At 46.7% G+C, this 15,639-nt stretch overlaps 1 protein-coding gene across 1 annotated transcript; it reads right to left on the bottom strand.

Moving 5' to 3' along the window:
• Positions 1-4,869: 4,869 nt before the first annotated feature.
• On the bottom strand, positions 4,870-8,960 carry LOC139317536 (succinate--CoA ligase [ADP-forming] subunit beta, mitochondrial-like). The gene is given in 5 exon segments (XM_070944612.1): positions 4,870-5,013; positions 5,015-5,564; positions 5,566-5,710; positions 8,481-8,699; positions 8,702-8,960. Coding segments are annotated over 5 exon segments (1,317 nt in total).
• Positions 8,961-15,639: the final 6,679 nt, after the last annotated feature.

Raw genomic sequence — 15,639 nt, 5'->3', positions numbered from 1 at the left:
GGTGACCAGACGTCCCGCTTTTGGCGGGACAGTCCCGCTTTTGAGCAATTTGTCCCGCGTCACGCGGCGTTTTAAAAAAGTCCCAATTTTTCATTCTGCCTCCTGGTTCCCGGCTGCCTCCTGAATCCCCGCTGATGGCTAGAGGGAAAAAACCTGTTTAAACTCTTGCCGCGGGGCTTCAAAGGGCCGCCCTACGTTAATTAGCTCGGCTTCCCCCTCTCAGCTGATTTGCACAGGGCTCTGCTCTTGCTAAATTGCTCAGTTTTTTTTTCCTCTTTGTGCAAACCAAGCTCAAAATGAAACTGAAAGTAAAACAGGCTGTTGGCTTTGCGGTTTGCTTGCAACGTTGGAAAATTAGGCAGCAGATTTATTTTCCTTTTCCTCACCAAAAAAGGTAAGTGCAAACAATGGAAAATTATTTAGGGCAAAAGAGGAGAGTTCAAGATTTTAAAACACAAAAGAAAAAAAAGCTCTTTTTAACTAGGGAATTGTAATAATTGAGATATTATTAATTGTATACTGTGTTGAAAGCAGAAATGGTTAAGTTGTGGTTTGGAGGAATATATGGGGGAAATTATTTGGTTTATTATTATTGGTAAGTATAATTAATTGATTTGTAAGAAATTGGATTGCATGGAAATAATTGGAATATTCATGTTCATATTGATTAATATACAAAAAAGATAGTTATATAACTAATTGATTTATATTAAAATGTTGAATTTGTATTAAACAACTGTATTACATAATTACATAATTAACCAATGTGAGGATGGATATAAAAATAGATGACAATGGGAAGGGGTATAAAATAGAATAGAAGGGAAAAATTGAATTTGATTAAGATTAGAGATGAGGATGAAGGGTAATATTGTTTTTTTAAAAAAATAGATGAGGAATAAATATGGCAAAAAGGAAATATAGAAATTGTAAATTTAATTGAAATGACTAAACACTGTTTAAATTTGTGAACCAGCCAAATATTCTGTTCAAAGAAAATACATTGTATGTATGTGTGTTTCTAATTATTGCTTTTTATTCATATTTGTTCTCTTTTATTCTTTAAAGTTTAACAATTCATTCTTTATCTTAATATCTTTATATTTGTTTGGGGTTGGCTTTCTTCCCTTTCATCTTTTTTATTGTACGGCAATCTTTCTCCTCAAACCTACCACCTCTCTTTTCTTTCCTTCTTACTTTCTCTTCCCCCCCTCTTCTTCTCCTCCCTACTTCCTCTTCCTTTCTCCTTCTCCTCCTCTCTTCCTCCCTCTCTTAACCGTCACTCCTATTCTAATTTCCCTTCCCTTCCTTCATCCCTCTCAATTACTGTATCCTTTTATGCATATGGACTACTCAGAGGGCTGAAAAAGTTATTTTTGACTGGTCCTCGCACTTTTGACCAGTCCTCGAACTTACGACTGTCCTCACATTTTACATTTTTGCCCTATCTTGTCATCATGGTGAAGAGAAGCAGTTGTGAAATGAGTGACATGGTTGTTAAGAATGCTGCACGGGCATAAATGTGAGGATGGTCATAAGTGTGAGGACCAGTCAAAAGTGTGAGGACCTGTCAGAAATGACTTTTTTCAGCCCTCTGGTTAGTCCTTTTGTGCATATGGACTACTCAGAGGGCTGAAAAAGTTATTTTTGACTGGTCCTCGCACTTTTGACCAGTCCTCGAACTTACGACTGTCCTCACATTTTACATTTTTGCCCTATCTTGTCATCATGGTGAAGAGAAGCAGTTGTGAAATGAGTGACGTGGTTGTTAAGAATGCTGCACGGGCATAAATGTGAGGATGGTCATAAGTGTGAGGACCAGTCAAAAGTGTGAGGACCTGTCAGAAATGACTTTTTTCAGCCCTCTGGTTAGTCCTTTTGTGCATATGGACTACTCAGAGGGCTGAAAAAGTTATTTTTGACTGGTCCTCGCACTTTTGACCAGTCCTCGAACTTACGACTGTCCTCACATTTTACGTTTTTTGCCCTATCTTGTCACCATGGTGAAGAGAAGCGGTTGTGAAATGAGTGACATGGTTGTTAAGAATACTGCACGGGCATAAATGTGAGGATGGTCATAAGTGTGAGGACCAGTCAAAAGTGTGAGGACCTGTCAGAAATGACTTTCCAGCCCTCTGAGTAGTCCCTATACACATAGCCATGGCCACCCGGTCACATGACCAGCTAGCCACGCCCACCCAGTCACATGGCCTCCAAGCCACGCCCACACAATAAGCCACGCCCACAATGGTGTCCCTCTTACCAATGTTAAAATCTGTTCACCTTACCCTATACACATAGCCATGGCCACCCGGTCACATGACCAGCTAGCCACGCCCACCCGGTCACATGACCAGCTAGCCACGCCCACAAAATAAGCCACGCCCACAATGTCCCTCTTTACCAATGTTAAAATCTGGTCACCTTATTCAAGAGCAAATGACTGACATCACTCCTTGGGGGCGGTGTGTGTGTGTGTGTGTGTGTGTGTGTGTGAAGAGGAAGAGCTGGTGGTGGTGGCTCCTCTGGGTTGCTCTTGTGAGGGGGAGGGGGGGAAAGGCACAAGCTCACCTTATATCTGGAAAGAAAAATGGCCGAAGAGATCATGGGTTGTCTAGCACAGTTTGTCGCTTGATGGCCTGGCTGGGGTGGGGGAAGGGGAACCGGGCCCTGTGAGTGGTGGGCTCTCTCTCTCTGTCTTTCTTTCTCCCACTCCCCCACCTCTCACTCACTCACTCACTCACTCACGCATATCAGATAATTTAAAAACCCTGAAAATCTTTTTTTTTTGGAGGGGATATGAATTTGTCCTCTGCATGTTTTTAAAAACTGAACGTGTTTTCCCTGATTAAGGTTCTCTTGGGAGGGATCTTTGAAGCCAGCCCCTCTCCCCCTCCCCACCCTTTTGGCACCATGGAGCAGGGTGAAGGGGTGGGTGCTGCCAGATCAGCTCCATCTATTCTCCAAAGAGCACCAGAAGGCCAGACAAGAAGCAAACTCACCAAGGAAAGATGCAACCTGGAATTAAGGAGAAACTTCCTAACAGGGAGGACAATTAGCTGGTGGAACTGCTTGCCACCAGAAATTGTGGGTATTCAATCACTGGAGGCTTTTAAGATGAGACTGGACAGCCATTTGCCTGAAATGGGATAGGGTCCCCTGCTCAAGCAAGGGATTGGACTAGATGACCTCCAAGGTTCCTTCCAGAGGTGGGTTTCAGCAGGTTCTGACCAGTTCTGGAGAACCGGTAGCAAAACTTTTTCAGTGATTCGGAGAACCGGTAGTAAAAATTCTGACTGGCCCCACCCCCCTCTATTCTCTGCCTCCCAAGTTCCAGCTGATCGGGAGGAAATGGGGATTTTGCAGTAACCTTCCTCTGGATTGGGGACGGGTGGGTTCTACTTACCTTTACTACTGGTTTGCAACGGGGCCGCGCGCCCATGCTTGCTTCGCTTGCGTGTGTGCTCTGCGCATGCGCAGAAGCATTTTGATGACGTCAGGGTCGGTGGGCGGAGCCTCCCGCCAGTTTTACTACCAGTTCTATAGAACCGTTGTGAACCGGGGGGCAACCCACCACTGATTGGGGACAGAGTGGAGATTTTTTTAAAAAAAAATTGATTTATATGCCGCCCTTCTCCGGAGGCTCAGGGCGGTTTACAGGAGATTTTACAGTATCCTTCCCCAGCCACACCCACCAAGCACCGCCCACAGAACCGGTAGTAAAAAAATTTGAAACCCACCACTGGTCCCTTCCATGTCTGTTATTCTGTAAGGATCTCCTGTTTGAGTAAGGGATTGGACTAGAAGACCTCCGAGGTCCCTTCCAACTCTGATTCTGTTCACAGCCGATAGAACAGTTCCTCAGTCCAGCTGCTGGGAGTCTCTGGTGGGGCCAGAGTTGGAGCAGAAGATGGAAAAGAAGGAGATGGGGAGGAGGAGGAGGAGGAGGAGGAGGAGGAGGAGGAAGAAAAACAGGAGGAGGAAGAGGAAGGAGGAGGAACAGAAAGAAGAGGGAGGAGGAGGAAAAGCAGGAGGAGGTGGGGAGGAGGTGGGGAGGAAGAGGAGGAAGAAGGAAGGGGAAGAAGAAGAGGAAGAAGGAGGAGGAAAAGCAGAAGAAAGAAAAGAAGAGAGGAGGGGAGGAGGAAGAGAAGGAAAAGTAGAAGCAGCAAACAGATGGGGAGGGGGAGGAGAAGGAGGAAGAAGAGGAGGAAGAAGAGGAAGGAGGGGGAAAAGCAGAAGAAGGAGAGGAGAAGAGGAAGCTAACAAGCTGCTTAACAATCAGCATCCACAAGAAAGCAGGCACCTGGGAGTCCCGCATTACAACTGTTGTGACTTCCAACCATAAAGGCCAGTTCTTCATTTATGGCCGTTACATTGCGGACTATCGGTTGAGGTAACTTGTTGGCTGATAACCAACCCTTGAACTTTCCCCCTTTAAAGCAGAGCCTTCGCCAACATTGGTGTGATCCCCTCTCCCCCCCCCCCATTCGTCTTCCTTGGATGGTGGTTTAATGCTGGCCAAAGAAGCTTGATCCTTTATGAGAGCTTCTAAACCCACCCGGATGGCTCCGGGACCTGGAAAACCCCCAGATGTGGCACCAACCAACATGCCAACCCAGGACTTATGAGACCAGAGACCACTGTCGGCTTCACGCCAAGGTTTTATTGGGAAGAAGCCAGCCAAGCCCATCATAGAGTTTCCAGTTGACCTCCTTGGTCATCTACAAACAGGAGGACAGAAGAAGTGAAGCTACAGGAGATCTCCTGATCATCAGCCATGGTGGAGATGGAAGCCATGCTTGCCTGATTCAGCCCTTAGAAGTTCGGGGGCCTTGAGAGCCTTCAGAAATCCCAAGCAGAGAAGCTTCCTCAGGTCTTCCACTGGAAGGTCACCTCCAGCTGGGCTTCCTTGGCCAACGTCATGATTTTGGAGAGGCCCACGGACACTTTGGCCGCCTGGTCCAGGTTGTCGCAGGCCAAGATCTCCAGCTTGGTCTGGGCTATCAAAACCTTTTGCCTGCTCGACTTGGGTGCCCTGCAACCTGACCACCACGGGAATCTTCAGCTCCAGCTCGGTGGCCGCCAGGATGATGCCTTTGGCGATGATGTCGCAGTGCATGATGCCACCAAAAATGTTGACTAGGATGGACTGCACCCGCTTGTCGGATGTGATCAGCTTGAAGGCCTCCTTTACCTGCTCCGCCGTGGCCCCTCCACCGACGTCCAGGAAGTTGGCCGGCGAGCCTCCATGGAGCTTGATGATGTCCATGGTGGCCACGGCCAAGCCTGCCCCGTTGACCAGACAACTGATGTTCCCATCCAACGCGATGTAGTTCAGTTCTGCGTTGGCCGCCTCTCTCTCTTTCTCGTCCATCTGGGTCCAATCCTGCAGCTTGAAGACCTCCTGCTGATGGAAGGCTGAATTGTCATTGAAGTTGATTTTGGCGTCCACACACATCACGGTCCTCGTAGAGTCCTCCGCCAGTGGGTTGATCTCCACCAGGAGTGCGTCGTACTTGATAAACAGGTGGTACAGCTTGACCATGTTCTCGGCAGCCGCATTTTCCCATTTTCCGGGCCAGCTGTAGGGCCTGATCTTCCTGGATGCCCTCCACGATGTTCACCGGTTCTTTCAAGATGGCCTCTGGATTCTCGGCGGCCACCTCTTCGATGTTGACCCCACCTTGGGAGCTGCCAATCAACACCGGTGTCAGCGTTCCAAATTAGGCTCTCTTCCAGCGCTGACATAACAAGATGAACTTTTACCTAGTTTTGTATGTACAGATAGTGTTTCCTGGGAGACGAGGGTGGGGGCTACATTCCTGTGAAAAGAACGTGCCGGGAGGTAGAGATGGATCTGCATGATGGCCAATGGGACATTGGGGTTGGAGAGCGGAAGGGGAGGGGGTTGGAAGGAGGGGCCAGTTTGGCTGCAAAATGAAATCAGGAATGTCGGCTTTTTATGTTCTTAAATAAAAATGATTCATTAGAGAGATTGCGCTTGAAAATGAAACTTATTTAAGATAGCACCGAAACCTGACAGACAGCCAAACTCTCCTCCAAATCCAGGCTGGCTGAGTTTAAATCATCCCGTTCCCTCCCAGACATCTGGTCGGACGGACTATGGCTGAAGCCAAGCTCTCGGAGGAAAGCCTGCTTCAAGAAACGGGAGGAGCAGAAGCGGTCGTGATTCCAGCCAACTTGGAAAATACAAAGGTAAAAGATAAAGAAAAACCCCTAAGTGAATTGGGAAGGGCGAGCTGGGGATGGGAATGGCAGCGAAGCCCAGACAAGGCAGCACCTCCCCACCCCAGGATGAGAGACGAGGCAGAGGACTACCAACACCAAGGCTGGCCCTCCAGAGCTCAGCACAGAGAGGAGAGGGCAGAGAGGGAGGAACCACCCCAGTTCAGAGGGAAATTCGATGGTGACCCAGACAACCTCGCCCAATTCCTCGATTCAGCTGAGATATACATAGAGCGGTTCGGACACCTCTACCCTTTCCCCAGAGCCCTAGTGAATGCTATCTCGGAAGGGCTGGAGGGAGAAGCAAAGAGGTGGTCAGCATCACTCTACAAATACAGGGCCCCCCAGCTACAAAATGCGGATGGGTTCTTGCAACTATTGAGAGCCCGTTATGAGGAGGAGGAGGAGGACCCCTATGTGGAAGACGAGCTCAGAAACCTAATGCAGAGGGGGAAGCCTATCAGAGAGCATATCCGTGAATTCAGGAGAGTCATTGGGACACTGCCTCCCCTACCAGAGCGATTGCTGGTGTATTTTTTTAGAACAAGCCTAGATAAAAGAATTTCCCAAGTGACTGCCTATCGTGACATCCCAAACCGACTCGCTGAATGGTTCCGGGTAGCGATAAAAGTCGACAGAGGGCTGCGGGCGAGTGACACGTCAAAACCACCAGAGGAAAAGGAGAGAGGCCGACCAGACCAGGGGCCACTCAACAGACGAGAAACCCCAACATCACAGCCCTCCTACAGACCAACTGCCCCACGGAGCCCACTGAAATGCTACAGATGTGGAGGAAGCGGCCACATAGCAGCAAGATGTGGATCGCCTAGACCGGGACCAGCTCCACCGCCCAAAGCACGACCGGAACGAGGGCCCAAGCGCGTCACCCACGTACCGCGGGAAGCTCCCCAAATCCCTGAGTTTTTCGCTCATCTGACCGAAACCAGAGGAATCCCAGTGGAGGGAGTTTCTACGATCCATAGGTTCATCCCAAGGGCTCAGCTCAGCATTTCACCCGAGCACCAATGGGGGGGCAGAAAGACTGAACGCTATGATAGAACAGTATCTAAGATGCTACGTCGACTACCAGCAGTCCAATTGGGCAGACCTCCTATCTTTTGCGGAGGTTGCATATAATAATGCTGTCCACAGCAGCACGGGGCTAACCCCGTTCAAAATAGTGAGTGGCATGGATTTTGTTCCCATGCCAGAATACCCGAGGGAGCCCCCTTCCTCAGTCAGTTTGACCGACTGGATGGCAATGTTGAGACAAACTTGGGAAAATGTTAAGAGGGCGCTGGCAAAGGCGGCTCAATCTTATAAGGACCAAGCAGACAAGCACCGAACTCCCCAAAGACCATTTCAGCTGGGAGAGAAAGTTTACCTCTCCACCAAGTACTTGAGACTTAGACTCCCGAGCAGGAAATTGGGCCCAAAATTTATAGGACCATTTCCTATAATAAAAATAATCAACCCCGTTACAGTGCAATTGCAGTTGCCACGGCTTTTGGGGAAAATTCACCCCGTTTTTCACAGTAGCCTTCTAAAACCTGTAGTGGGGTCTACTTTAAGGCCAACTCCACGTGAACCCCCTGGGCCCCTGGTTGTTGGGGGCCAAACGCACTACGAGGTGCAGCGGATTCTTGATTCAAGATGGCACAGGGGGCGCCTCCAGTACTTAATTAAATGGAAGGGTTACCCATTGTCAGAGGCTTCCTGGGTGAAGAGCGCAAACATCCAAGCTGATCGCCTTATAGCAAAATTCCATGCAGACCACCCGGGAAAGCCGGGAGGGGGGGGGTGCACAGCCGGGGAGGGGCTGATGAGACTAATCTTGTTGTGTTTTCCCTATGGGATAGGTGATGTCGCAGAAGTGAAGGGAGAGGGGCCAGATGTCAGCGTTCCAAATTAGGCTCTCTTCCAGCGCTGACATAACAAGATGAACTTTTACCTAGTTTTGTATGTACAGATAGTGTTTCCTGGGAGACGAGGGTGGGGGCTACATTCCTGTGAAAAGAACGTGCCGGGAGGTAGAGATGGATCTGCATGATGGCCAATGGGACATTGGGGTTGGAGAGCGGAAGAGGAGGGGGTTGGAAGGAGGGGCCAGTTTGGCTGCAAAATGAAATCAGGAATGTCGGCTTTTTATGTTCTTAAATAAAAATGATTCATTAGAGAGATTGCGCTTGAAAATGAAACTTATTTAAGATAGCACCGAAACCTGACAACCGGTTCCTGGAAGGCACCCTCCATGGTGATGGCAAAGTAGTACTCCTTCCGCAAATAGCGGCGTTCGCAGACGAGAACCTGATTGCAGATCCATCCTTTCTCGCCCGTCTGCTTGGTGAAGAGCTTCTTGCCGATCATCCTTGAAGCCACCTCCTTGGCCTCCTCTGGAGAACCCACCATCTGCACACCGCCCTTCAGCCCACCTTCAAAGGTCCCTTTGCCGCGCCCCCGGCTAAAACCTGGGCCTTCACCACCAGGTCCTCTGTCCCAATCTTCTCGGCGGCTTGGAAGGCCTCCTCGGGGGACTTGGCCACCAGGGCCTTTGGCACCGAGACACCAGCTTCCTTCAGCAGCTGCATACTCAGGTATTCATGGAGGGAGAGATCCCTTCGTTGCGGCGCCCAGAACTTGGGACGTCCCACAGTGCCTAGTCCACTATGTCTGCCCATCTGTCGTACCACGTTCGCTGCCCAGTGACCAAACATGGAGGAAGCCCCTCTGTCTTTCTTGCCTTCTCCAGACTCCCAACTGCCCTTCTGAGCAGAAGCAAAGACCACCTCCCAGAATTCTTTTTCTAACTGCCTCTGGGCTGCCTGTGATTGGTCGGATCCAGGGTTCCAGGTGTTCAGCCTGGCCAAGTGGCCAAGGGTTTCCAGCTGCTTCATATGTATACACACACACACACACATTACATATACATAATCCAACCCCCTGTTCAAGCAGGGGACCCTTACAGAATTACAGAATCACAGAGCTGGAAAGGACCTTGGAGGTCATCTAGTCCAAACCCCTGCTCAGGAAGGAAACCCTATACCACTGTTGGTGAACCTTTTTCTTGTGGCGTGCCGGAAGTGTGTATGTGTGCGCGCAACAGCTCATGTGCGTGCCAGCACCCATAAGGCAATGTGAACCCTCCCACATGCGCATGCGCACATGGCCCCCCCGTGCATGCCCCCCACATTGCGCATGCACGCCCTGCACATGCATTTTGGCCCCCCGCCCTGTTTTGGGCCTGGAAAGTCGTGATTCTGAGGGCAGTCCGGGGCTTCCCTGTCTCCCTGCCTGAGCAATCAGCAGCCTGTCTCTTAGTTGGCGAGAATGGCCACAGCCTGCCCCCGCCCTCTCTCTCCAAAGTTCCTCATGGCAGAGGCAGCGTTACTTACCCGCTGAAAGCACAGCCCTGGCTGCTATTTCTGCCTCTTTTCCAACCACTCGGAGTCCTGCGTAATAGGCTGTGGCTTGCTTAATGTAGCTGCAGTTTGGACTCAGGCAGAGAGACAGGGAAGCCCCGGACTGCCCATCCTTGCCACCACTGCCCCCTCGGTGGCAGTGGTTCTCACACAGCTGCTTCCCTGGGAGTGGCAGGAGCAGCTGGCAGGGGAGAGGGGATGGTGGCCCGCTGTGGCAGCAGACAGTTCGTGCTGGCTAAGAGGCAACATTCCTCCTCCTGCCAGCCTTGAGCTCAGCTCTGGGCAACATCCAGCCAGCCATACCGGCCTCCCCCTGCGGCAGCCCACGTGGATCCCAGGCAGCGCAACTTCGGGGCCTTTCCTCATGGTGGTGGTGACGAGGCAGGCAGACAGCTGGGTGCACGGGAGCGACTGGCGGCAGCACTCCTGGCTGGCAAAGGGTGGAGTCCCGGGGCTGCACGCAGGCAATGATGGCATGGCCGGTGCGCATGCGCACTAAGACATTAAGGCCAGCTGATCGTCACACGCGTATGCACACCATACACGTGCGATGATCAGTAACCAGCAGAGTAGCTGGCTGATGCACATGAGTGCCCTGGAAACCCGGAAGAAGAATGGGCGATGCCACGCATGCTGGGTGACATGGCTCTGTGTGCCACTTCCGGCATGCGTGCCATAGGTTCGCCAACACGGCCCTATACTATTTCAAACAGTCTCTTCTTAAAAACCTCCAGTGATGGAGCATCCATAATTTCTGGTGGCAAGCTGTTCCACTGGTTAATTGTCCCCATTGTTAGGAAATTGCTCCTTCATTCCCAGTTGCTTCTCTCCTGCATGAGTTTCCATCCATTGCTGCTTGTCCTGCCTTCTGGTGCTTTGGAGAATATTATATGATAGATGACAAAAGATGATAGAGATAGATGATAGGTAGATAGATAGATAGATAGATAGATAATAGATGATGGATAGATAATAGCAGGGGTGAAATCTACTTACCTTCCTTACCGGTTCGGAAGTGCATGTGCCATGCAGAGGGTAAAAACACATTACTTCCTGATTAAAACCAGGAAGTAACGACACCCGGGCGGGTGGGCGGAGCCTTGTGCCACCATCACTCTCGGTTCTCCAAACCACCAGCCACAATTGCTACCGGATCACTCCATCCGGTCCGAACCGGGAGGATTTCACCCCTGGATAATAGATATTGATAGGTGTAATGGATAGAGAGATAGAGATGGATGGATAAATGAATACATTTAGATGAATAGATATATCATAGTTGATACATTATTGAAGAGATAGATAGATAGATAGATAGATAGATAGATAGATAGATAGATAGATAGGTGATAAATGATAGGTAGATGATAAATGATAATTGATAACTAGATAGCTGATAAATGATAGATAGATAGATAGATAGATAGATAGATAGATAGATAGATAGATAGATGATAAATGATAGGTAGATGATAGATAGATGATAAATGATAGGTAGATGATAGATGATAAATGATAGGTAGATGATAAATGATAGATGATAGATAGATATAGATAGATAGATAGACAACTAGCTAGCCAGCTAGATGATAAATGAAAGGTAGATGATAAATGATAGGTAGATGATAGATAGATAGATGGATGACTAGATAGAGAGAGATTATAAATGATAGGAAGATGATAAATAGGTAGATGATATAGATGATAGATAGATAGATAGATAGATAGATAGATAGATAGATATAGATAGATAGATAGATAGATAATAAATGATAGGTAGTTGATAAATGATAGGTAGATGATAGGTAGATAGATAGATAGATAGATAGATAGATATAGATAGATAGATAGATAGATAATAAATGATAGGTAGTTGATAAATGATAGGTAGATGATAGGTAGATAGATAGATAGATAGATAGATAGATAGATAGATAGATAGATAGATACATAGGTAGGTAGGTAGGTAGGTAGATGATAAATGATAGGTAGATGATATAGATAGATAGATAGAGATAGATAAATGATAGGTAGATGATAAATGATAAGTAGATAGATAGATGATAGATAGATAGAGATAGATAGATAATAAATGATAGGTAGATGATAAATGATGATAGATAGATAGATGATAAATGATAAGTAGATGATAGATAGATAGATATAGATAATAAATGATAGGTAGTTGATAAATGATAGGTAGATGATAGGTAGATAGCTAGATAGTTAGATAGCTAGATAGATACATAGGTAGGTAGGTAGGTAGGTAGGTAGATGATAAATGATAGGTAGATGATATAGATAGATAGAGATAGATAAATGATAGGTAGATGATAAATGATAAGTAGATAGATAGATGATAGATAGATAGATAGATAGATAGATAGATAGATAGATAGATAGGTGATAAATGATAGGTAGATGATAAATGATAATTGATAGCTAGATAGCTGATAAATGATAGATAGATAGATAGATAGATAGATAGATAGATGATAAATGATAGGTAGATGATAGATAGATGATAAATGATAGGTAGATGATAGATGATAAATGATAGGTAGATGATAAATGATAGATGATATAGATGATAGATAGATAGATAGATAGATATAGATAGATAGATAGATAATAAATGATAGGTAGATGATATAGATAGATAGATAGAGATAGATAAATGATAGGTAGATGATAAATGATAAGTAGATAGATGATAGACAGATAGATAGATAGATAGATAGATAGATAGATAGATAGATAGATAGATGATAAATGATAGGTAGATGATAGGTAGTTAGATAGATGATAGATGATAGATAGATGATAAATGATAGGTAGATGATAAATGATAGGTAGATGATATAAATGATATAGATGATAGATAGATAGATAGATTGATGATAGATTTCTTTTTCTTTGAAAAGATTTTGTTTTTCATTTGAGATTCTAATATTTATTTATGCATATGAAAATATTAATGTACTAAATTACAATTATGCATTCTGTGTCTGTTCCCTTTCTTCCTTTTTTTCTATATTCAAACTTCTTATTTAATCCTTTTATACCTCTCCTCTAACCATTCATACCATTTATCCCATACCATGTAATATTCTGTTTCCTCCTTATCTTGTATTTCTTTTGTGAGTTTATCCATCTCTGCACACTCTAAAACTTTTCTTATCCAGTTTTCTTCTGTTGGTATGTTATTATTTTTCCAATTTTGTGCATATATTATTCTCGCTGCTGTTGTGATATGTATAATTAAGTATTGTATTTTTTCCCCTGTAATTCCCTGGAAGTATTCCTAACAAAAATAGTTCTGGTTTTATCTCTATTCACTGTTTGGTTATGTCTTCTAAGTTTATTCTCATTCTATTCTAATATTGTTTTACTGTTCTAATATTGACACATCCACCACATGTGGTAATATGTTCCTGAATTTTGTTTACATTTCCAACAAGTTGATGGGGTATTGGGGAACATTTTGGCCAGTCTTGCTGGTGGAAGGTGCCACCTATAAAACATTTTATACACATTTTTCCTTGTAGGCTACAGACATTGTCAATTTATAGTTTTTGTTCAGAGGTGGGTTTCAGCAGGTTCTGACCAGTTCTGGAGAACTGGTAGTGGACATTTTGAGTAGTTCGGAGAATCGGTAGTAAAAATTCTGACTGGCCCCGCCCTCATCTAGTCTCTGCCTCCCAAGTCCCAGCTGATCGGGAGGAAATGGGGATTTTGCAGTATCCTTCCCCTGGATTGGGGAGGGAATGGTGATTTTATAGTACCCTTGCCACATCCACCAAGTCACGCCCACCAAACCATGCCACGCCCACCAAGCCACACCCACAGAACCGGTAGTAAAAAAATTTGAAACCCACCACTGTTTTTGTTCCATAATTTTTCCCATTTCTCCAATTCATTATAACCAAAGTTTTTGGCCCAGATTATCATAGTTTCTTTGACTACCTCCTCCTCCATTTTGTATCTCAATCAATAATTATACATTTTTAAAATCAGTTTGTCCTCTGTGCCTAGTAAACTCTTGTCTAATTCTTGTGATTCTTTTTGAAACCCATATTGTTTTAAATCCTTCCTGTATCTAATTTGTTCCTGCAAGTATGGCCAAAGAATCCACGTTTTGAACACGTGACCATGAGAACACTGCAATGGTCCTAAGTGTGAAAAACACATGCCAGTCACTTTTTTCAGTGCTGTCGTAAGTTCGAACAGTCACTAAATGAGCTGTTGTAAATTGAGGACTGCCTACTAACTTTCTGGTACCGAAAGCAACAAAACAGACACCTAATTCTCTGCTTGTCAGATGGAAATCGGCGTCTCTTTCTCCGGAACTTTTCAGGAAGGTCAGAAGCAGTGAAGCTCCAAGTTCCACTTGCAGAGAAAGTAAGACCTCCATCTTGGGGTTTTGCCTGCGGGGCATTAAGGAGGCGGGGCAGAGGCAAGTGAGGTCACAGAACCTCTGGCTTCAGCCAATGAGAAACCACCAGGAAGCAGTGGGCTGTTGTTTTTTTCAAACCGTAACAGCCAGTTGGAAGGTCTCCTCCTCCTCCTTCGGGAGGCGATCCCGAAGGCTCAACTTGGCTGAAGGCATCTATCCATTTCCATGTTCTGGACGCAGGCAGTCAGAGCAGCCCAACTGATATGGACCAAGGTCTTCTGGACAGGCCGGGGCGCCAGGGCCTTCGGGTTTGGGGCCAGCCGCTGATTTTCAACGACATCTCCCATCTGGCAGCTACAACGTCAACGTCTCCGGCACCTGTCCATCCATGAATACCTGAGCATGAAGCTGTTGAAGGAGGCCGGTGTTTCCGTCCCGTATGGCTTGGTGGCGAGGACACCAGAAGAAGCTTACAAAGTGGCGAGGAAGATCGGCACCAACGACTTGGTGGTGAAGGCCCAGGTGGTCGCCGGGGGACGAGAAAAGGGAGTCTTCGAAGGGGGCCTGAAGGAGTGTGTGCAGATTGTGTGTTCTCCGGAGGAGGCCGAGGAGGTGGCCGCCCAGATGATCGGCAAGAGGCTCTTCACCAAGCAGACGGGCAAAAAAGGATGGATCTGCAACCAGGTTTTTATCTGTGAACGCTGTTACCTGCGGAAGGAGTACTACTTCACCATCACCATGGAGAGTGTCAAGTATTTGCAAGCCATTGGCACATATATCATACAGACACTAGTGGAGGCAGAAAGTGCCCCCACCCCTATGTGGAGAGGAGGGGCTTACACTGAGTATAAAACCCCCTCTAACCTTTCCACCATGCTCTCTTTTACGTTTGTTCTCCATGAGACATGATCTTTGATAGGGGTAGTCACACACGCTGTGTGCCCCCTATCCTAATGGATATTAAGACAGCCTTTGTATATACTTAATATGTTTTGTTATATGAATAAATACATTTATCACATTTATTCATGCATCTGCCTTTGGACTCTTCTATGCTCCTGGGTGTTTCTACGATCCCAATTTCCACAGAATGGTAGCAGAGGGAATGGTAGCAGAACTCCACTCCAGGAGCTGTTGAAAAGGCGAGATGCCCTCTAAAATAACCTGTGAGAGAAGCTCCCCTGTTGTGACCAGAGGCCTTCAACGGAGGAGAACTTCACAGCAGCCCCAGTCTGAATCAACGATGGAAAACATTGAAGGGGGTTTCCATCCAGCTACACCCTGGCAGCCAGAGGCCACCTAGATGCAGCAAGAGATCCCAGGGGCCGAGCCAGGCAATGTTGGAGAAGGCTTCTTCAGCACTGACGAAGAGGGGGCAGAAGGACCAGATGAAAGCCTGGACAGGCAAGTGGCTGAGATGTCAGAAGAGGAGTACAGAGCAGCGCTCGCCTGCCTCCTGAAGACAAGGGCAGCAGCCAGAAAGAGGCCTGAGGAGGCAGCACCAGAGATGCCTGCCATCCCGGTAAGGACTCCCCTGCCTGATCTCTCCAAGATGGCGCCTGCCGCCAGAGAGACTGC

The sequence above is a fragment of the Pituophis catenifer genome, unplaced genomic scaffold (genome assembly GCF_029215685.1).
Source record: "Pituophis catenifer annectens isolate HBS135680 unplaced genomic scaffold, rPitCat1.0.hap2 SCAF_5, whole genome shotgun sequence".
NCBI lineage: Eukaryota > Metazoa > Chordata > Lepidosauria > Squamata > Colubridae > Pituophis > Pituophis catenifer.
This window is presented reverse-complemented; position numbering and strand designations above follow the sequence as displayed.